Source organism: Bombyx mandarina, chromosome 15, assembly GCF_030267445.1.
Source record: "Bombyx mandarina strain Sakado chromosome 15, ASM3026744v2".
NCBI lineage: Eukaryota > Metazoa > Arthropoda > Insecta > Lepidoptera > Bombycidae > Bombyx > Bombyx mandarina.
The window spans coordinates 9,173,954-9,195,298 of record NC_143221.1 but is presented as its reverse complement, the minus strand read 5'-3'; the positions used below and the strand labels follow the sequence as shown (position 1 = coordinate 9,195,298).

The window sequence follows — 21,345 nt, the reverse complement described above, 5'->3', positions numbered from 1 at the left end:
GTCGCTCGCCAATTATAGCAACGTACTCCGACTTCGCCCTGGCAATAAACCTCTTTTAGGACCTGGAAGCGGCGTTATATTTCCGCCTTTCCTCTGAGACGTTAGGGTCCTGACGTCTCCTGGCATTATCCCATGCCGCGTATGCGGACCACTTAAGGTGTGCAGCATCCCTAATGGCATTGTTATACCAGGTTCTGCCGCGACCGCTAACGCGCACCTCAGAGGAGGGAATAAGCAATGCCATCTCCTGGAGCATCACGTCATGTAAGACGGTCTGCGCAGACGTCAGAATCAGCACAAAAAAAGCAGAACCGCCTCCATGGGCAGGATGCGTAAAATTTTCGTAACCACAGTTCTCTCCTGGCTGATCATGGCAATCACTGAGAACTATAATGAAGAATTGAATGGAGGAAACTTAACTGAATGGCTTACCTCAATGCTGTGTAGCCTCCCTGAACCATCTATTATAATTATGGATAACGCCTCATACCACTCGATGCAAATTGACAAGCCAGTTACCTAATCCCAAAAGAAAGATGACATCGTCACATCTCTTAAAAAAAAATTGCGTAAATGCAAACATAAATATGTTAAAAGCGGAATTAGTACATACGTCTCTTAAAAGAAAACAAACCAACCAAGATACGATACGTCATTGACGAAATAGTGTTAGAACATGGCCACAGAGTTATACGGTTACCGCCTTACCATTGTGATTAAAATGCAATTGAGTTGGTGTGGGCTCAAATAAAGGGATATGCTGTAAGACACAATACAAAACTCTCATTTAACACAACAAAAATGCTAAAAATTTTAGAACAAGTTTGTGAACATGTGGCTAAAGGAGACTGGAAAAAGGTTGTGAATAGAACTGTTAAATAAATAAGGGAAGATTATGAAAGAGATGTGAACATAGATAATATTTTAAAAACGAACTTATAATTAATGCAGGTGATGATATTAGTGACAACAGTGAAAATAGCAGTATGAACGAATCTTATTAAACATAGCCTTTCGGGAATCTTTTTTTGGTCTCTTTTTTTATTAATTTGTTTCTGTGCATATAAAGTATGTATATTCATTTTCACTCCAATATTCATATCGTTCAAATATATTAAGTAAGCAGTTATATTTTTGTTTTATTAAGCCATTTTAATTAGGTATTACTTGCAATAAAAACTTATAGATTACAAATTTTTTCGAGAATAAATTGACATTTCACATCACTATTGTAATATGTCAAAACGGCCATCATAGCTTGCCGATAGTGTAATGTGTACCGGTAAAATGGGGCGATTAGGGATTGAGAGGCGAATCGGGAAAAAACCGGGAAAATCTTTCGACGCTCAATATAAGTTTTATATTCGTTGCAAAATCTTCCATTTTTTGTAGTTTAATAGTAGAATGTTGAAAGTTCACAAAACAACTCTGAATATGCATGATAATAGCTGCTAACGTATAAAAAATCGCGTATCAAATTAACTTCCTGTGGTGGTAATTATTTTAGTGCTAGAAACTTTGCTCTCTTTTATTTATTTGATAATAATAGAAGACGACTATGATTTATAAACGTTATTTAGTGTTTGAACCAGCATATATATTAAAGGTAAGTCTCAGTTATTATTGGTTTTAATGTATTTGATTAAATAAAAATACATGTAAAAATCTGTTGTTTTTGGGGATATTGGAGACGTCTTAGGTACAAATAACAACGAAAAAGAGGTCAATTGGTATGAGAATACGTGAAATGGAAACGACCTAAGTATAAATAGGTACAGGTTTGTAGGGTTGTCTATGTAGTTATAACAATATTTTTTAAATTTGTTAGTAAAAATCTGGTTTATTCGAAGCGAAATTGGGAATAAGTCTTTAGTTGAAATAGATAAGCAATTTAATATAAGGAAGTCGATTTTGCAGAGACATGTAACAAGATCAATGAAATCTCAAGGTGGACAAAAATGTCTAAGTAATACATAATAAAATATTTAATATTTGTTCAGAGTGGGGGTATTCATCTGATTAATCCATAGAATAACCGACACACCTAATCTCTTAACCCAGATAGAAATATCAGCCCCTAAGTACTTACCAAGAACGGAGAAATATAAACCGTTTCTAAGAAAGCCCATTATATATGTATAAATATATATATATATTTGTTAATGCAATTAATGTTGTTAATGCACTGTCGATTGCACCTATAATTGAGGTGATGTCTGCCATGTACTTTTGTCAGTTTTTCAATTTTTTTTATTGATGATCACTTTGTTGGTGCAACTAAATAAATAAATAAATTAAAACTATATATAAAAATAAAAGTAGTGCCAACCCTAGCAAATTTCTCATTTCGTCCCAATTAACCGCAATTTTCGGGTAAATAGGGATTACACCTATTTTTGCATTTTTTGCTTAAACTGTAATGCTAGTTGTATAATTTTAAATTAGACAACAAAGATGCCCCCAAGACTCAATCATTTTGATCCTGATATAGCATTATATACATCAACAACTACCTTAAAATTGCTCATAAAGTTGGAATTTGTCCCTAACCGCCCCATTTTACGGTAGTATTTTAGTATTTACTGTTTACCTGTTTTATTGTTTTTTGTATGGTAGCTTTTTGCTTTTACCCGGATCGTTAATCGTTCGAGTTAATAATGATAATATTTCTTACAGAATTACAAAAGGATCATCTAAAATTATTACATGAACATTCTGTTCAAGGTAAATAGAATAACAGAATTGTTATTATCTATTTTTGCAATAATACAATAATTATGCTTTTGGGATCATTTCAGTTTTGATAGACTTCTGCAAATTGGCTGTGGAATATATTAATAAGGGAGCCAACTCAAACAAGTATGGAATCGCTGCTGGTATAGTCTCAGGAAATTAAGTTGTTTGTTACATTAAATCGTAGGTAATGATCGAGGCATACTGAAATTAACGTATCTTCTTTTTTCAGAAAAACTTAAAGTTCCATTGGCCACAATACAAAATCTTGTCCAAGCTATCGTTTATCTAATATTGGAGGGAAGTAAGCACAATGTATGCAGTCAGTTTTATTTACAGAAGTTAAATGTTTTGTTAGTAATAATACTATAATTTTATTTTGTTTTGCGTCTACGTAAAATTATCAAATGATCTATTACGCACATATTTGAAGAATTAAATTGTACTTCAGTAAGTTTTTGAAGGAATGGGGCCACATTTTTTGTTGTTGTAGATGGGCATTCACTCTGAAAACACAGTCAAACTTGCTTTTAATTGATTGGGAATAACCAAATATCATCTCCCTTTAGAAAGTAGTGGTTTAACAGACTGCTTCTTTTCACACAAATATCACCGTGTGACACATTATGAACTCGTATCAAGCAATGTTTTGCTGTTCTTGTGGTTCAGATATTGAGGCAGATGACATCTAAAAAAACGTACCCAAGGCATGAGATTGAAGTCTCAATTTATTGATTAATAATGGCTATCACTCCTCTTAAACTGGAACATGTGATGGCTTTGGGCTAGAAACAGACAGGTTGGTGGTAACGGATAGTTAGATGGGCTTACAATTTCCAGAGCACCAGCGTTAATAATTATAATTTTCTATTTACAGTTATCAGAATCTGATTTTAGATCTTCATTAGCATTGGCAGGTTTTTCAAATGATCAGCAAGATGTTATGAGTAAATTGTACAATACAAAGAAGAAGGAACTATATGAAGCCTTACAATTGTTACAACGTAATGATCCAAAATATATAGATTTTACTTGGAGGTTTGAAGTGCAGGTAATTTAGTTAAAAAAGAGATAACTTTAAGTATTTTATCTGTGCTATTGGAGTTTAGTTATCCTATCCATTAAACATATTGCAGTTTTTCCATTATGTTTAATATTCAAAACTACTACTGAGTAAAACAGTTCTCTCGATTTATATAAATACTTACATATTTATACTTATATGGTTTTGCAGTCATCACTATTACACATTAAAGGTATATCAACCCTATATCATGTAAGTTGCATATGATATATTTAAATAAAGATGACTAGTAAAAAACAACAAAATAACCAATTTTTTAAAGAAAGTACTAGTTACAGCAATCAAACCGGTCATTGTTTTTGTTTTCTTGTTTTGTTCGTCGCTTGCGACGAAGGTCTCGGCAAGTAAATTAACCCACAGACACAACCTACTGATTTTCACACCGGATCTTTTCAGTGGGTCACGTTGCCAATCCGGTAGTAGATTCTGCAAAGCACGGCTCTTGCTAGGGTTTGTGTTAGCAACATCGTCAGGTTTGAGCCCCGTGAGCTCACCTACTAGCCCAGTGACGCCGGCATGGTCTCTCTAGACCATCTGCTTAGGTAGGAAAAAAAAAGCAATCAAGTTCTACCATTTCGAAGAGGAAGGATCATTTGAAATTTATGGTAGTTCAACTGCCCCTTAGTGTATTTTATTGGTTGGTGTATCTCACAATAGACAAATAAAGTATTATGTAGTATAGTTTTACTGCTGGTGCTACAAGTTAAAACAAATTAACTTGTTTAAGAAACAAATTTAATCAATAAGCCTACTAAGTCTACTAAGAGCATTGCTATTTACTAATCTCAGACATATTAAGCTATTAAGTCTGCCTAGAGCAGGGCTATAATAACAGCCAATCATGTACTTACAAAAATATAATTGGAATCATATTTTCAGATTGCTTCTAGGAATTCAAATGGAGGAATAAAACCAGTGGTGACAATGGATTTTGTTACAATGAGACCTAAGAGCTTTGCCTTACATGAGAAGGAAACCATTATAAATAGAAAACAAAAGGCTACAAATTATATAGTGGATGCAACTGTACAGGAAGCGAAGGCAGCAATTCAATGTCAAAATAATGTTAATCACACACTTCTTCAGTGTGATATACCAAACCTTATTCATCTCACTAATAAACTGGATCAAGCACTAAAGGAATCAAAGAGTCAACATGTACGTAAAGTACAAAGATCGTTATAAAGTAATGTAAATAAATATGAAAATAATCAATCAAATTCTATTTGTATTTTATACATTAAAATAATTTAGACAACATCAAACCTCCATAATAAAAAATTAAGAGTTTCCACCCAAACTTAAGATCTCAAGTAATTGCCTTTTCATTCATTCACGTTGTGATGTCTGCAGTAACCACTGTAGATCGTAATTTTGCTCCCGAATCTACACCATAAAAATTGATACAGAAGAAGATAAGTTTGTAATTGACCCAAGAGGTTTAATTCTAACATGTTGACGTATGTGCCCAGTGCCAGCCAGTGCTAAGAAAATTGTGAATATACAGTTTTTCACCAAACAGATCACAGACTTGCAAATATTTTCATATCGCCAAAAATGACAACATAAATCGAAAAACAAATCTGGGATGAATATGGAGTGTGATCACATTTATGATTCATGCAGATGTGGAAGGGCCTGAACAGTATCATGCGATATGATAGTAGGTAGCATTTATTTATCACAATTGGCTTCGACAATTCTTTCTGGTGTAAAGATGTTCAATCCGATCCGATACTTGTGTGGATCGAAACAAAGGAATACAATCCAAACGATTTTTCTCGACACAGTAGTTTTCCATCGGTTTGTGGATTAATACATATACAATGAGGATCGACCGATTGTTTCATATTAAATTCTAAAAAAGTTAAACTTATACTTTTACATAAACAATATTATCTCTTCGTAACATTATTACCGTGTTCCTTAATTACAAAATATAACTCTTACGAACAGGTTCATATAACAGTGCACACCTATGCAATGTTTTGCATCTGAAATTTCAATATACTTTCAATTTCGGCATTTTTATGGATTAATTTTTGTGTATTACGTTTTCCAACTAAATGCTACTGTTTGGTCGTTTTTCACGAAAACGGCGAGTGGTGGAAATTGAAAATTATGTTTCCTAGATGTAAGATTTTTTAATGGCGCTGATGGTTGGACGAGTTCATGGCCCACCTGGTGTTAAGTGGAAACCGGAGCTCATAGACATCTACAACGTAAATGCCGCCATCCACCTCAAGACATGAGTTCTAAGGTTTCAGTTTTTACAGTACAACGCCTGCCCCACCCTTCAAACCGAAACGAATTACCTATTGCGTCATGGCAGAAATAGGCGGGGTGGTGGTACCTGCCCGTGCAGACTCACAAAATGTCCTGCCACCAGTAATTACGCAAATTATAATTTAGGCCACAACGACTTCAAAATTCCAAAGGAATAAGGACAAACTGAGCGAAACATAACAAAACACAAAGAAATACAGAAATTGGAAGTGCAATTTTTGTAAAAGTCAATATTTATCTCTTTATGTAGATACTAGCGACCCGCCCTCGCTTCGCTTCGGAAACATTAAAACACACATGAAACCAAAAAAATAAAAAAATAAAAATAAAAAAAAGTATGTAGCCTATGTTCATCAGGGACAATGTCGGCTTCTAATGGAAAAATAATTTTTCAAATCGGTCCAGTAGTTTCGGAGCCTATTCGAAACAAACAAACAAACAAATCTTTCCTCTTTATAATATTAAGTATAGATAATTGTAATATGTGGACCAATTCATGTGATTCTTCTTTTTTTTTGTTATAAAGGAAAGCTGATCTCGTTTAAATTTTAGTAACTTTGGCACAATTGGAATGAAAGCCCCAGTCGTCTATATTATTGAGGGTGGAATTAAGGAGTACCATCTCAGTATATTAAAAAGAGTCCGCTGAAAACGCTGAAAACGCTACTAGCCTCTACCCTCCGTAGCCTAGATCCAGAGCGGCTATATCCGTATCAATCAAATATTGGCCCTACGGCAAGTACAGCTGACATGAATGCTAGTATCTTGTGAAGAAATAAGCGCGGTACTCGATTTCCGCCATTAAAATCTTTGGCCAGCCCATTACCGCGGACTTTGAAGGCCAAGTATCTAGGCGTCACCTTCGACAGAGGGATGACATTCGGGCTCCAAATTAAGTGAGTGCGCGACCGAGCCGCGTTCCTACTCTGTCGACTCTACCCCATGATCTGCAAGCGAAGTGAATTATCCCTTCCTCCAAACTTGAATATGTCCGTCATGACCTATACAAGTGTAGTGTTCGCTCACGCGGCCGTTTTCGAAGGAAACCGTCGGAGCCCCGTGGTATGAAGAATGTAGATTTTTCACGACCACCTAAATCGAGTGCCGATATGTAAGTATCCTAATGAAGCGTCAGAACGCTACTTCAACAAAACGGCGCGTCACAAAAACCCTCTTAACGTGGCGGCCGCTAATTACCCGACCGCGACGGGGCAACGCTAAGCCGCAGCGGGTCGCGATTCCGATTCGGTGGTAAATTCTGCGAAGCACTGCTCTTGCTAGATAGAGCTAGTGTTAGCAAATTCTCTCAGGTTGAGCCCGTGAGCTCACCTAACCGACCGGACGTAGCTGAAATAGCCGCTGAGGCTACCAGCGAATGGTTAGAGAAAAAAAATTAATTGGCCAATGTAAAAAGTTTTATGCTCTATCAAAACAAACTTTGATTGACGCTAAAAATACAAAAATCGAATCGTAGTCGGATCGATATAGTTTATTACCATCTATTGCGGTTTAGATTATTGATACAAAGCACCTGGAGCGAACGCCCCTATTTTGCTATCCGTTGCTTAAATAAATACCTACACACACATTTATTTAATTTTGTGACTTGTTCATAGATAATACACTTAAGACTTGTAATCATTACTCGAGATTCACTCACACGCTACGTCACTTACGCCAGTACCAGTATATTGTCTACTCGCATTATATATATAAAGCCAGTACGTCGGCTTTGCCGAAGCTACTCGCTTGGGTAGTTTGTTGTTTTTTTTTAAATAAGACTGTGATATAACTTAAGGAAGTGTCGCTTTAAACACTTTTTAAACAAGATAATACGCAATTATATTCCTTTAAAAATGTAAATGTTAAGAATACTAATATTAGGAATGTTCATAGCTGGTACTTTGAGCTGTAAATGAAATTGGCCGGAGTATCTCGAAATTCTAAACGCTCTACTGTTGCTAAGCAATATTGAGGTTTAATACTTTGTGCCTCGAAATAACAGGACGCGAAAACTATTTGTGATTATAAATACACGTAAGCTCGATTGTTTTAGTGTGAATTAAATTTATGACTTAATATTTCATAACCTATAAAAAGTTTTATAAAAACAACAGCTCGTTTAACTGTTTTAGCTAAATTAAAATTACAAAATGGAGTCAAAAGTAGTGTTGAACAATAAGAATCCTCACGATGAAGCTAATATCCTGTCGAAGACGTTTTTAACGTAAGTACAATGTTGATGAAAATTTAGAAATGTAAGTTATGTTGGTAGGTAGGTACTTCGTAAAATTAACACTGAAAAAAGACCCAGAACATTAAAATTATTATTTACCCACGTATCACATTTTTCAATTTGTCGCAAATGCTATTAAATTATAATAATATATAAGCATTAAGCTTATAAAGTTATAAATAGGTAGGTATATAATTTTATAGTAGAAAGTACTTATACCTATCTAGCAAACCATGTGAAACATATCAAACAAAAATTCACAACCATATGATTTTAATTAATAACCTATTTCAATCATCAACCTGAACATAACACAAATATATAAAAATGTAACAGACACGTACCTACATATACTTTAATTTATTACCAATTGTGATTTTTTGAAATTCTAGAAGTCTAACAATTGCCGAATATGCGTGCATATGTATGTTGTAATATGTACTGTGTCTCAAATATATTAAGTGTATAATCTATGGTACTGTGTTTGTTTAACTTTGTTGATGTTTGGCTTTGACAATAACGAATGTTGATTGACATTAATGGACAACGTCAAGGACGGAAATCACTGGAAATCGGGAAAACGGACTGAGCTCATAAATAAATAACAAGGGAAAAGGAAATTACTTAGAACCAAGAATATATCAAGAATAATCTTTGGATTATCACTACGTACATTTTGCACTACTATTAGAAAAGTAGATTTTGCAAAATCTATAAAAGATTTTTAAAGCTCATTTGTATTGATACATTCTGTGTAGGTAGTGCTACTAAAGAACCATTCTACATATACCTATAATCTTGTAAGTGCTCCAGGCTTACGAATTTGTAACAAATTATTTAAATTAGAAAACCTTTAAAATGAAAAAGATGGTTGTGGGAAGTCGCGTTCAGAAATATATGAAAAAGTATTCTGTGAGAAAACTTAAGAGAATCATTCTTCCTCCTCTGAAATTCGCGCCAAAGGAATGGTTTCCGAACAGGCAGGAACGCAGATTTTAGGAGCAAGTGTAATATTATGCCGATTCGAAAATAAAACGGATTAAGTAAATCGAATAGACTTGATCTAAAAAGTCAATTAGATTGTAGGTCGTTTGGAATATCTGGGTCTGATTCCTGGGGGACTTCGGTTCTCTCTGTGTTTTGTACCGAATGTTCTATGGGGAGTACTTTAAGGAATTCTTTGAGAAAATACCATTATATCGTTTCTACTATCGCATCGCCCACCACGGGAACTAGAACCACTGCGTCATCCACAGTATGTTTGAGATTTTTTCTGCCACGTACCATCCTGCTTTGGAATTAAATCCTCGCGACCGTAATTCTTGAGCGCTATGACATATTCCTCCTCTTCAAATGAGACTTACGGAGAGAACTTAGCAGTAGGCGTGCGACTTGGCTCTGCCCTTGTCATTGCTGTCTTCCAAAAGCGACGGTAGCCGAGTGGTTACCGTGGTGAGTACCATGAGTTCGTATGCTCGGCAGGCATTCTCGTCTGCCTCCAAGGGCAGTAAAAAAATGACAAAATTTTGTTATCCTTCTGCGTAAAAATTAAATACTTTTTTATTCTCTAAATCCTTATTTTAGGTTGTTTTTTTTCTACCTAGCTGAGAGCCTTGAGAGGCTATTTCAGGGTAACCTTAACTAGTAGGTGAGCTCACGGGGCTCAAACCTGACGACGTTGCTAACACGAACCCTAGCAAGAGCCGTGCTTTGCAGAATCTACCACCGGATCGGAAACGCGACCTACTGAGAAGATCCGGCGAGAAACTCAGTGGGCTGTGTTTGAGGTAAAAGCACTGTTAGTGGATCGGGAGGATCCATAATGTGTCATAATCAATGGTTAGGTTATTTTATTTTATTTTTTTATTTTATTTTATTTCCTGGGTTGTTTGGCTCGGATCGGCTTCCACCATCTCTTTCAATTCATTGTTACACATATCTTCCACGTGGCTCGTTCTTCAAATCAAAATTTCCATCACGAAAGCGTTTAAACCAAAATTGCACGGTGCGTTCATTAGCACCCCCCCTTAATCCCCTCTGTTTCCGCATCGGAACCCGTATTCAAAAATCACTCGAATTTTCGAAGTATCCATCTTCTTGTCTAAGCCGAATAAAAATAAAAACAACTGAAAGTCGATAATCGAATGTTGCACATTTTTTTAAAGAAGAACCACATTCATAGGTACCATCTGAAAAAAGTTTCACTCAAAAATCTCAGACCATGAAGCTTCTATGTCAATTCGAACTACCTATTGCAATATAACGGCAATTTCATACTTTAACCCCTATTATCATAATTATGTTGGTACCTCCACTATCCGACGTTGGCAAAATTGTACTTTAATCTAAGTAACAAAAGCCAGAATGAAAGGAAAAAAACCCCTGTTATTATCCACAAGGCCATCCTTCTTCTAAGCTAAACAATACTTGTTTCTTCTTAAAGTACACCATTTCGCAAATAGTGTAATCCAAAACACACAGCTCTAGTTTATCTGGGTCTCTCTGCAGTCGCCGGTACTTGACAAGACGCAAAGCTTAGATTATTGTGGTTTGTGCACCATTAAAACGGGTTCCAACAAGACTCCTTAGCGTTCCATATACCTTAATAGGCCCTTAATCAGTAAGAGAATAACCGGAGTGATGGTTTGTTTTCGTCGACTCACGCATTCTGTTTCAGCGTATTACGCATAGCAAGCATATTACGTATTATGAATTATTGGTATTCATGTCGCACAGTTTTTTTTTTGTATTTGGAATGCATGTCAATAAGTGATGTACAGTAGAATGCTGTAATTCTAATAAATACCGGTACCTACTGTTTTAATCAATAACGGTGAAATTGTTTGGACGATCATTATCTACGTTTTTTCTTATTACTATTCATTAAATAAATATTATTTTAGGTTTCCATCTCTTTACCATTCTACACTTAAGTGCCATACAACAAAATCCTTGTAAATTGCGTTATGTCCGCCTAGCCCTCGCGTCAGTATGTTACAGTCCGTTTACAATAGCACAATTGTTTACTGTTACATATTATTATTATTATTGGTAGTAAAGGTGCGGGCTGCGCCAAACTGGTCTTTGTGGCGGATTTTGGGGGAGGTCTTTTCCAGCAATGGACATCTGTGGGCTGATAATGATGATGGTAGTTATCACTCGAAAGGGCTGTCAGGGAACCGATTCCGGAGCCGAAACGACTTAAGTATTACGCCAATAGAAATGGAAAACAATAAGAATTAATTAAATGAAGCCTATGTACGTTTTACCTATCGTTTTAAAAATTTTTTTTTTTTTTTTTTTACTGACAATCACGCAATTACATTAAGTACTGTGGACTCTAAATGAACTAATTGATATTTAAAAAGCATGGGATCATGGTATGACTTGTTGTTTGTTATCTGTCAAGGGTATTTGGGTCATTCATATCAAATAGATAGTTGGAATCCATCAATTTTGATTTGGATGATGTTTGTTCAAAAATTTATTTCATTGTATAACGAAGTTTTAGCAACGAAAAAAAATGTTTAAAAGGAATCGAATAAAAAAAAAACTTTAAATCTTCCAACACAATGTTTTTAGTATTTGGAAACTTATTATAGTTACAAAAATAGACTTTGGATTATTTATTAATAGGTGATATTTGAGGCCAGAAAAAAATATGAATAGAACAAAAATTAAAAATAACCTCCCTAATTATTTGTACAGAATATTTCTACCTTTTTGGAAGGTTAACGTAAATTTTACAATTTCATAGCGTACACGGATGTAAATATAAAAGTAATGAAAATGTGGAGTGTACCTAATAGATTGCGCTGCACGCAGACGAAGAATTCATTGCTCTCAGTGTTATCATATTGACATAGTTTTAAAGAAAACTTCTGTCTAAATTATTCAAATCATTAGGATAGTTTAAAAATGAAAGTGTAATTTTTCTAAAATTACCATTTAAAAATATAGAATTCGATTCTTAAGTTGTAGCTTGTCAACACACAATTTTGGTTTTTTCCAAATGCCAAGAAGGTTATAAACCCGAAACCGGTATTAAATGTTTATTTTCGATTTCTTATCACATACAAACTGTCCAAACGTATACAATTTAAATATTTCTACTGTTGGTGACTATTTGAAACCCGCACAGGTAGGTTCCACTACTCTGCCTAATTCTGACGCGAAACATTTTAATTAAAATGTGTGTATAAAACAGTCATTTTACAACACAAACGATACTTCGGCCTTATGGCTCAAGGTAGGTAGGTAGCGACATTTAACCATTTAACATCAGATGGGCCGTGAGCTCATTTAACCATCTATCCAATAAAAATATATAAACTTGTTTACTCATTGATATGCAAAACTGAATAAAAAGATATTTTTAATAAACCATGAAAGTAAGTTTATTAAATATATTATTTAATAAAATATATTATTTAATAAACTTTAAGTAAGTTATTTGAACAAGTAAAAATATTGAAATTTAAATAAGAGTAAAAAATACTGTAAAGGTACATAGGTACATACATTCCATTTTCTGTCAATCTTCGATCAATTATTGATCGAAGCTGTCAATTATTTAATTTCTTGGCCTAAAGGATAAGACGTTCGGTGCATTCGTATGTTGCCATGCATCGGTGCTCGAATCCCGCTGGCGGGTACCAATCTTTCTAATAAATACGTACTTAACAAATGTTCACGATTGACGTCCACGCTGAAGAAATAAACGTGTAATAAAAATCAAACCTGCGAAATTATAATTTGCGTAGTTACTGATGGTAGGACCTCTTGTGAGTCCGCACGCGTTGGTACCACCACCCTGCATATTTCTGCCATGAAGCAGTAATGCGTTTCGGTTTGAAGGGTGGGGCAGCCGTTGTAACTATACTGAGACCTTAGAACTCATATCTCAAGGCATTTATGTTGTAGATGTCTATGGGCTCCGGTAACCACTTAACATCAGGTGGACCGTGAGCTCGTCGACCCATCTAAACAATTAAAAAAAATATTAAAATTTATCAACAGTAAATCATACCTTATTTGACTACAGTACGAATATCGCTTTAATTTCCCTATTAAATAAAAACAATTAAAAAAAACAGTTGATAAGCATTGTTTGCATAACCTGTAAAATATGTAAACATGTAATTTTGTGATGTTCACAGGTGGAGTTTTACTTTATTCAAAAGGGGTTATAAACAGGGCATTTCTATCGACGATTTATGGCAGGCTCGTGGGGCAGATCATTCGAAGCACCTCGGCGATCGTCTTGAAGTAGCCTGGGAAAGAGAGTTAGAAAGAGCCAAACAGACTGGTTCAAAACCATCTTTCTCGAAAGCGATCATTCGCTCATTTTGGCTCGAATATATGATTTGCGGCATATTTGTTGGTTTTCTCTTTATCGTATTATGGTAAATATTTTGTCGTATCGTTATTTTATTCAACACAACAGCAAGACACGATTTTAAAACAGAACATTATTTCCAGGCCACTGGTTCCGTTTACACTAGCATTGTTTATCGGATATTTCTCTGGAGAAAAATCACCTGAAAATTATAAAAACGCTCACATCTACAATTTCTTGATGAACTTTTTGAGTATAACGACGTCTTTAATGTTAAATCATTTACAACTTAGTCAGGGGAGAGTCGGTATGCGGATAAGGATTGCTAGCTGCTCGTTACTATATAGAAAGGCAAGTAAAATTTTGTTTTTTTGTTTTATTTTATGTATACTTTAACGACAAAGTGGGTTTTCTACAAAAAAACGTTCTGGTTACAGATTCTCAAACTTGACAGGACAGGATTAGCTAAAACCGAGCCCGGTCAGGTGATTAATCTGATGTCAAACGATGTTAATCGATTTGATTTGGTTGTTTTGTTTTTGAACTACATCTGGGTAATGCCTATTGTTGTACCTGTTGTTTCGTATCTCGTCTGGCAGCATATAGGCTGGGCCACACTTGCAGCGCTCATTGTAATATTTTTACAAACAGTTGTCGTGCAAGGTATGTCAAATATTATCATAAATTTCAATTGAAAGACAAATACAAAAAATTTTCATTACCCTTGTCGGCATACTAGCTGAGAGCTTCTCTAATGGTGAGAGGTTACCGTGACTCATTGACATAAGCAAGCCCAGGGGCACAGCCAAGCTGGTGCCTACAGTGTGCTTAAAACTATACAGAGATCTTAGAACTTATATCTCAATGTGGTGCATTTACGTTGTAGATGTCTATGGGCTCCAGTTACCACTTAACACCAGGTGGGCTGTGAGCTCATCCACCTACCCAAGCAATAAAAAAAGAATAAAAAAAAGAAGTCACTATCAATGAAGCACTTATCTATATTTTACGTAAAACATTACAATTAATTTTGTTTTCGTTTAAAACTAGTTTTCCTTGTGTTTGATAGAAACAACGCATGTAACTACATCATGCATTTTTCAATAAATGTAGTACAGTTGTAAATACATATTTAGGTGAAATTGTGTTTACAAATAAAAGAAGTTACAAGACAAAGAAACTTACCGACATTCTTAGTCATTGTTAAAGTTCGTTTACATTATATCGAATTGTGGATTAAACATGTGGTTTAATCATGGCAATCAAAATTATAATCATTCGTTTGTTCCCAAACAAATAAAAAGTGTTGCGATTTTACAAAATTATATAATTCGTTGTTACCTTTCAGCGTATCTAAGTAATATGCAAGGTGTTCTTCGTGGAAAAATTGCGAAACGCACCGATGAGAGAGTAAAAGTTATGAGCGAATTGGTGAACGGAGTTCAAGTAATCAAAATGTATGCTTGGGAAAAACCGTTTGAGAAACTCGTTGATAAACTGAGAAAGTAAGGGAGTCAGTCGTTTACGTCATAAAAAAAGTAAATATGTAGTGCCATGTTTGTGGTAGTGCTCATAATTTTCCGTTTACAGGCTCGAAGTGCATTACATAATGCGAACGTCCATGATCAAAGGTTTTTCAACAGCACTGAGCGTGTTCACGGAGCGTTTCATACTTTTCGCCGCCATCGTCGCATTCGTAGTGATGGGGGGCGAAATACGTTCAGAAATAACCTTCTCATTAGTGCAGTACTTTAATCTTTTGCAACTCGCCTGTAACATATTCTTTCCCTTGGCTTTAGCATTTCTTGCTGAGTCAAAAGTCTCAGTGAGTCGTTTGGAGGTTAGTTATTTTAAAATTGTTAAAATTCTTAAGATTAGCATATTATTTATTCTTATATAATAGTCATAAAAAATACCTAACGGTGGCAGATTACCGTTGCTTGTTCTTTAGCTTCATGTTGTATATGTTTCGGATATGGACATGATCAGACTAGACACTACCTACCAATCATACACAAATATATACTGTACGACTCAACTCAGTAATATTATCTTATAATACTCTATTTTAAAATACTCACTTTAAACGTCACCATCATCCGTGCAATTAAGAATTACACAAAACAATTATAAAACCGGTAACCAATCAAACACAAAATTGTTTTCAAATTTGGTTTATTCATATAAGAGGCAATCCAGAGATAAACACAAGTGCAGAAGAATTAGGTATCTCTTAAATAAAATAAAGAATTATTTCGTTCTCGTTTGCAGATATAACGGTTATACCAAAGCATTTCAGACTCAAACCTTATGTCTCATTGTGAGCAGCAACATTCACGTTAACCATGGGCTACAAGTTATCAACAGAATGTCTATTGAAAGTCCTAGCTTGGGATCGTACAATATTGAATGTTTTAAAAAATATATATTTTTTAAAACTGCTCTTAACATTTAAAAACCAATGAATAATGATATGAAATGTAATGTAACATGTACTTAACGTAATCAAATCAAAGTTTACGTAATTATCTGAAGTACCTAGCTAGTTACTAGAATACCTACTAATCATGGATTACAAGTGCTATAATTGAATACAATGATGTACAAATTTGATAGTATTGCTACTCATCGCGTTAATATACGCGCTATCGTCATTATCTTGGGCTCTTGGATAAAGTATGTTTCAACATAATAAAATTTTTCGAATAGGAATTTCTGTTGTTGGACGAGTTAGAACAAACTAAGCAAAATGAGTCTATCAAAGCCGCAATGGACTCTAAACTCATTTTGACCAATGGAAACGCAAAAGACACTGAGAAAATTAAATCGAAATCAACTGGTTTAAGTTTGACCGGAGTTTCGGCCAGTTGGTCAACCGATCCAATAGTCCACACATTGAGAAACATTACGTTTTCCGCTGAACCAGGAGAATTTGTTGGGATCGCCGGTCTCGTTGGTGCCGGTAAGGTAAGTAGTATTGTTCACAAGAATCTTTGCTCTTAACTGGTGTCTCAATAGTACATATAATTTTCATTTTAAACGTTGTAGTCGTCTCTGCTACAAGTGCTCCTGGGAGAACTGAAGCCATCTCAGGGGACCGTATCATTGGATGGTGCGCGTATTTCTTACGCAAGTCAAGAGCCGTGGCTCTTCGTGGCGACGATTAGACAGAATATCTTGTTCGGTTTACCATACGATAAAACACGTTACAAGAAGGTAAGGTGAATGCTATCTTCGAATCTTGTTGATCGATTGATACGAAGATAACAATAATCTATATTACAAGTTCGAACATGCACTGCACGGTCTGCATGTGCACACTAAACAATTTGAATTGGCGATCTGCTTAATTGAAGGTCAATTCAATTTAAATTGTAAAAATGTAGTAAATTATATGTGTATGTAGTATATTAAAGTCGTCGTGGCCTAAAGGATAAGACTCCCGGTGCATTCGTATGAAACGACGCGACAGTGCCGGTGTTCGAATCCGAACACAGGTACCAATTTTTCTAATGAAATACGTACTTGACTCGTCTTCATGAATGATATTATGCAATAAAAACCATACTCTCAAAAGTTATAATTTGTAAAATTACTCTACAATAATTAATTGAGTTTAAGATCTCTCAGGTCGGAAGGTGGGTAGCGCAATTCACGTTGCGATGTAACGTTGTTAACACCGGGTGGACCGTGTGCTCATTCACCCGTCCACTCATTCACCAAAAAACATAAAACGAAATTACCCAAAACCAATCAGTTAATTTAGTCGACGAATATGATATAATAACAAATACATATACAAGTTTTCTTCGATAACATTATAAACTTAACATTTTCAAAGATAAAGCTAGAAACTACACCAATAACTCATAATTCATTAACTGTAAACGCATAAATTACGATTTTTCTGATTGATTGTATTAACAATTAATTGATTGTATTAATTTATTGATTGATTGTATTAACGTTTAACAATTAATATGAAGAATAATAAAAAAGGACAATTAATTCGATTCCATTATCTGTTTATCAAAGCGGAGACTAATGTACCTGCAAACATAATACCGATATAACAATTAATCGGTCATTGATTTGTTATTGTTATTATTAATTTTAGCCTTTCTCAAAGTGTGCGATAACGCCCCCTTGTGGGCACTGCAGGCCTAAAGGGGGTGTAGGGTGGGGGGGGGTGGTTTAAAAACCCAGAAAATAAATTGGGGGCGTTGTGTAATTGCGTCTAGAAGGACTCTTTAGACACCCACTGAGCTCTCGCTATAGTGGTTTTTAAGTCGGTGAAAATTGGAGGCGCTAAAAAATAATTAAATCGCCAAGTGGGCAGTAGATAAAATAAGTTTGGGAACCCCTGCCACTTCGATAAAGCGGCACGACACGAGAACCCTCTCATCGTGGACGTCATTTCGGATCCTCCCGATCCACTAACGGTGCTTTTAGGTACCTCAAGCACCGGTCACCATTCTCGTCGAACCCGTCGCTTGCGACGAAGGGCTCGACGAGCGAATCAACCCATAGACACAGCCCACTGAGTTTCTCGCGGGGGGGTAATGTGGGTCGCGTTTCCGATCCGGTGGTAGATTCTGCGATACACGGCTCTTGCTAGGGTTCGTGTTAGCAACGTCGTCAGGTTTGAGCCCCGTGAGCTCACCTACTAGTTAAGGTTCCGCTGAAGTAGCCTCCCAAGGCTATCAGCTTAGGTAGGAAAAAAAAAAGGTACCCCTGATTTATTTATAGGTGGTGACTGCGTGCGCCTTGTTGCGGGACTTCGAGCAGTTGCCGGCGGGAGACTGCACGCTGGTCGGCGAGCGCGGCACCAGCCTCAGCGGGGGGCAGCGGGCGCGGGTGGGACTCGCGCGTGCCTGCTACAGACAAGTACGTTAACTTTACATAGCTTCTCGTTTCTAAATGATTACAGATATCGTCGCATTTGTGGGAAGGCTTAAACGACGAAAGGAAGGATCTTCCACCGAGCGGGTGGTATTGCTCGGTAGAACGACGGTCCGAATGTTGTTGTTCGGAACTTGTATACATATATGCAAGCTTTTCTTGAAAATGTCGTAAGTGAGATTCAGGCATCTGCAAATATCTTGCGTTGTATGATGGCTACCCACCACACATTCTATGATCATTGACAGTTCAGCAATTGACATATTTTCCGTCCCTAGTTCTAGTATTTGTTAATTTCACGCAACCATTTACTAGCTTAAATCTTCTAGCATAGCTTCTTTTGAAGATCTGAGGCTTATCGTTCCCAAGAAGGGCTGATCTGTTTGTCTGTCTGTTGTCACAGGTGTCAAATAAAACAGCTAAATGGAAACATATGCCAACTATGCCTAGTGATAACAATAGTCATTCTCAGTCAGAATAGAAATTTGTGTGCGTGTCGATTGCAACTTGCACGAATATTTGCAACATATAATTACTGACCACAAAGTTTAATAGATTGTAAATAATACTTGGCTTTAGACAAAGGAGATCATTTTTAAATGAGCTTCATATTTTTAAATTGTTGTTATATTATATTAATATGTACACTGACACACACTGTAGTAATAAATATATTATAAAAAAACAATGTTTTTCTTATAAGAAAATTTATCGCGAGACAGTATTGACAATACAATCTAAGATATGAAAGGTCTTGACGACAAGACGATTTGTCATTCACAAGGAGTTTCATAATAATACACATTCACGTTACGTTGCAAAATTTTCATGTTGAAAAAAAATACATTCCAAATTTACGTAAAATAAACTGTTACAGGTCATTTCATAAAAAAATGTACAAAATGTAATTTAAATTAAAACTGACATCTCAGTTGTTTGTTTTATAAAATATAATAATAATTATGTAGAACGAAGTACTTTGTTTAAATTTTGTTACCATGATGTTTATTTCATGTTTGCACTATATTTAAAATACATATGTAGGTATATGACCTCTATGTGTACATTCATATTTAGTTAAATCCTACAATTTATTCATTACACAACCGTATTTTGTTATAAAGATTTATTTATTATATTTTTTGCTAAGTGACGAAGTGATGAATTACGGGTACTTTTACTTAAAAAAAAAACATTTACATATTTCATTAGTTTAAATTATAAATCTACTGTTGACTACTTTACTCGACTTTGACTATCATATACATATTCATAACCTATAAATATATTCAACTATAGCATTTCGCTAACCATGAGTTTAACTATATTCAAAAATTTGCAAGTCATTAATCTAACGATTACGTAGGTAGTTCCTTATTTGTCAAATTGTAATACTGCGTCATGGTTATGAAATCTGGCGATGTCATATTGTTATCATTACGTTATATCAGTTTCGGTAAAAGGAAAAGATTTTATTTCAATAGATTAATCCAGCTTAAGTCGAATAGCGTGTAAACATTGACGGCGTCTATGTATCAAATAGATAATCAGTACTTTGAGTTAAGGAAGCTGCCGCGTAATGGTATTGCATAATGCAAATTAATGAAGACTGACTTTTTTTTTTTGAGGGACTCACAAAAGCTTCTACCACCAGTAATTGCCTTTTATTATACGGTGTTATTCTTTCACCGTGGAAGTCAATCGTTTTGTTAAGTACGTATTTCATTAGAAAAATTGGTACCCGCCTGCGGGATTCGAACTCCGTTGCATCGTTAGATACGAATGCACCAGACGTCCTATCCTTTAGGCCACGACGCAGTGTTAGCGCCACTGACCGTTCGTGATCGTGGATTCGATTCCCTCTTTGGACGAACATTCCTGTAATCAACAAGTTTACTTGTTTTTGGTGTCTGTGTTTACTATGTATAACATGATAGGTATTTATAAACGTATTAATTATATTTATAAGGTATCCTAGTTTGGAGCCAGATACCCTCGTTCAATTTGTATTTTTTTTGACGTGTGGACGACCTCACGGCCCATCTGGTGTTCAGTGGTTACCGGAGCCCATAGACATCTACAACGTAAATGCCACCACCCACCTTAAGATATTAGTTCGAAGCCCTCAGTATAGTTACAACCCTTCAAACCGAAATGTATTACTGATTCACGAAAGAAATAGGCAGGGGTTGATACCTACCTTGCGGTTGTTCTATTACCAGCTTCAAGTATTTACTTATATACTCATCAAGTTACCTAAGTTTTATTTGTTCAACAGGCCGATATATATCTCCTCGACGATCCATTGTCAGCGGTGGACACGCATGTTGGCAAACATCTCGTTTCCGAATGTGTGAATGGATTTCTGCAGAACCACACCCGTATTCTGGTCACACATCAGTTGCACCACCTCAAAACCGCTGATAAAGTCATCATTCTACGTAATGTAAGTAGCAATATACACAAATCCTTGATTAAAAGTTAAAACTTAGTTTAATTTCGCGTTTATTATTTTCATTTTATAATTTCTTATGTTTCGAGAACTTTACTACTTTCGTGGTCGCGGACTTCGTAAACTCATTCGTTGACATTTCAATATTATCGTGCATACTATAATACCGGTAAGTTTGTGATTTTTATATGATCATTACTAAGATTTTTTTATAAGTGGACTAGAAGAGTGTTGGTTAACAGGACGATAGGGGGATGTCACAGTGGTCACGATAGTAGATATTTTAAAGTATGAATGAGTTAATCCGTCATTAA

The 21,345-nt window shown here is 35.5% G+C and overlaps 2 protein-coding genes across 4 annotated transcripts in view; both read left to right on the top strand.

The window, feature by feature from the left end:
* The first annotated feature begins 1,179 nt into the window (after positions 1 to 1,179).
* Positions 1,180 to 5,037, top strand: LOC114248149 (COMM domain-containing protein 2). The gene is made up of 6 exons (XM_028181291.2): positions 1,180 to 1,279; positions 2,568 to 2,724; positions 2,799 to 2,876; positions 2,966 to 3,048; positions 3,611 to 3,784; positions 4,697 to 5,037. Exons 2-6 carry the CDS (start codon positions 2,658 to 2,660, stop codon positions 5,000 to 5,002), a joined length of 708 nt encoding a protein of 235 aa, XP_028037092.2. The 5' UTR covers positions 1,180 to 1,279; positions 2,568 to 2,657; the 3' UTR covers positions 5,003 to 5,037.
* A 2,763-nt stretch (positions 5,038 to 7,800) lies between these two features.
* The window catches only part of LOC114248190 (ATP-binding cassette sub-family C member 4), a 38,444-nt gene continuing 24,899 nt past the window's right edge, over positions 7,801 to 21,345 (top strand). Inside the window, exons 1-11 of one of the 3 annotated variants that reach the window (XM_028181351.2) lie at positions 7,801 to 8,140; positions 8,239 to 8,330; positions 13,499 to 13,744; positions 13,821 to 14,028; positions 14,115 to 14,340; positions 15,026 to 15,182; positions 15,268 to 15,517; positions 16,387 to 16,644; positions 16,726 to 16,893; positions 18,427 to 18,564; positions 20,858 to 21,025. In XM_028181351.2, the coding sequence (XP_028037152.2) occupies positions 8,257 to 8,330; positions 13,499 to 13,744; positions 13,821 to 14,028; positions 14,115 to 14,340; positions 15,026 to 15,182; positions 15,268 to 15,517; positions 16,387 to 16,644; positions 16,726 to 16,893; positions 18,427 to 18,564; positions 20,858 to 21,025 (1,893 nt within the window). In that variant the 5' untranslated portion in view covers positions 7,801 to 8,140; positions 8,239 to 8,256. Of the gene's footprint in view, positions 8,141 to 8,220; positions 8,331 to 9,923; positions 10,127 to 13,498; positions 13,745 to 13,820; positions 14,029 to 14,114; positions 14,341 to 15,025; positions 15,183 to 15,267; positions 15,518 to 16,386; positions 16,645 to 16,725; positions 16,894 to 18,426; positions 18,565 to 20,857; positions 21,026 to 21,345 lie in introns of those variants that run through there. The other 2 variants (XM_089732927.1, XM_089732928.1) reach the window with 2 other exon arrangements.

Excerpts from the sequence above, each read along its gene's own strand:
- LOC114248149 (XM_028181291.2), top strand. The coding sequence starts at position 2,658 with ATGATAATATTTCTTACAGAATTACAAAAGGATCATCTAAAATTATTA. Across the intron at positions 2,725-2,798 it reads ACATGAACATTCTGTTCAAG|TTTTGATAGACTTCTGCAAA; the intron begins GTAAATAGAATA and ends GGATCATTTCAG. Across the intron at positions 2,877-2,965 it reads CAAGTATGGAATCGCTGCTG|AAAAACTTAAAGTTCCATTG; the intron begins GTATAGTCTCAG and ends TTCTTTTTTCAG.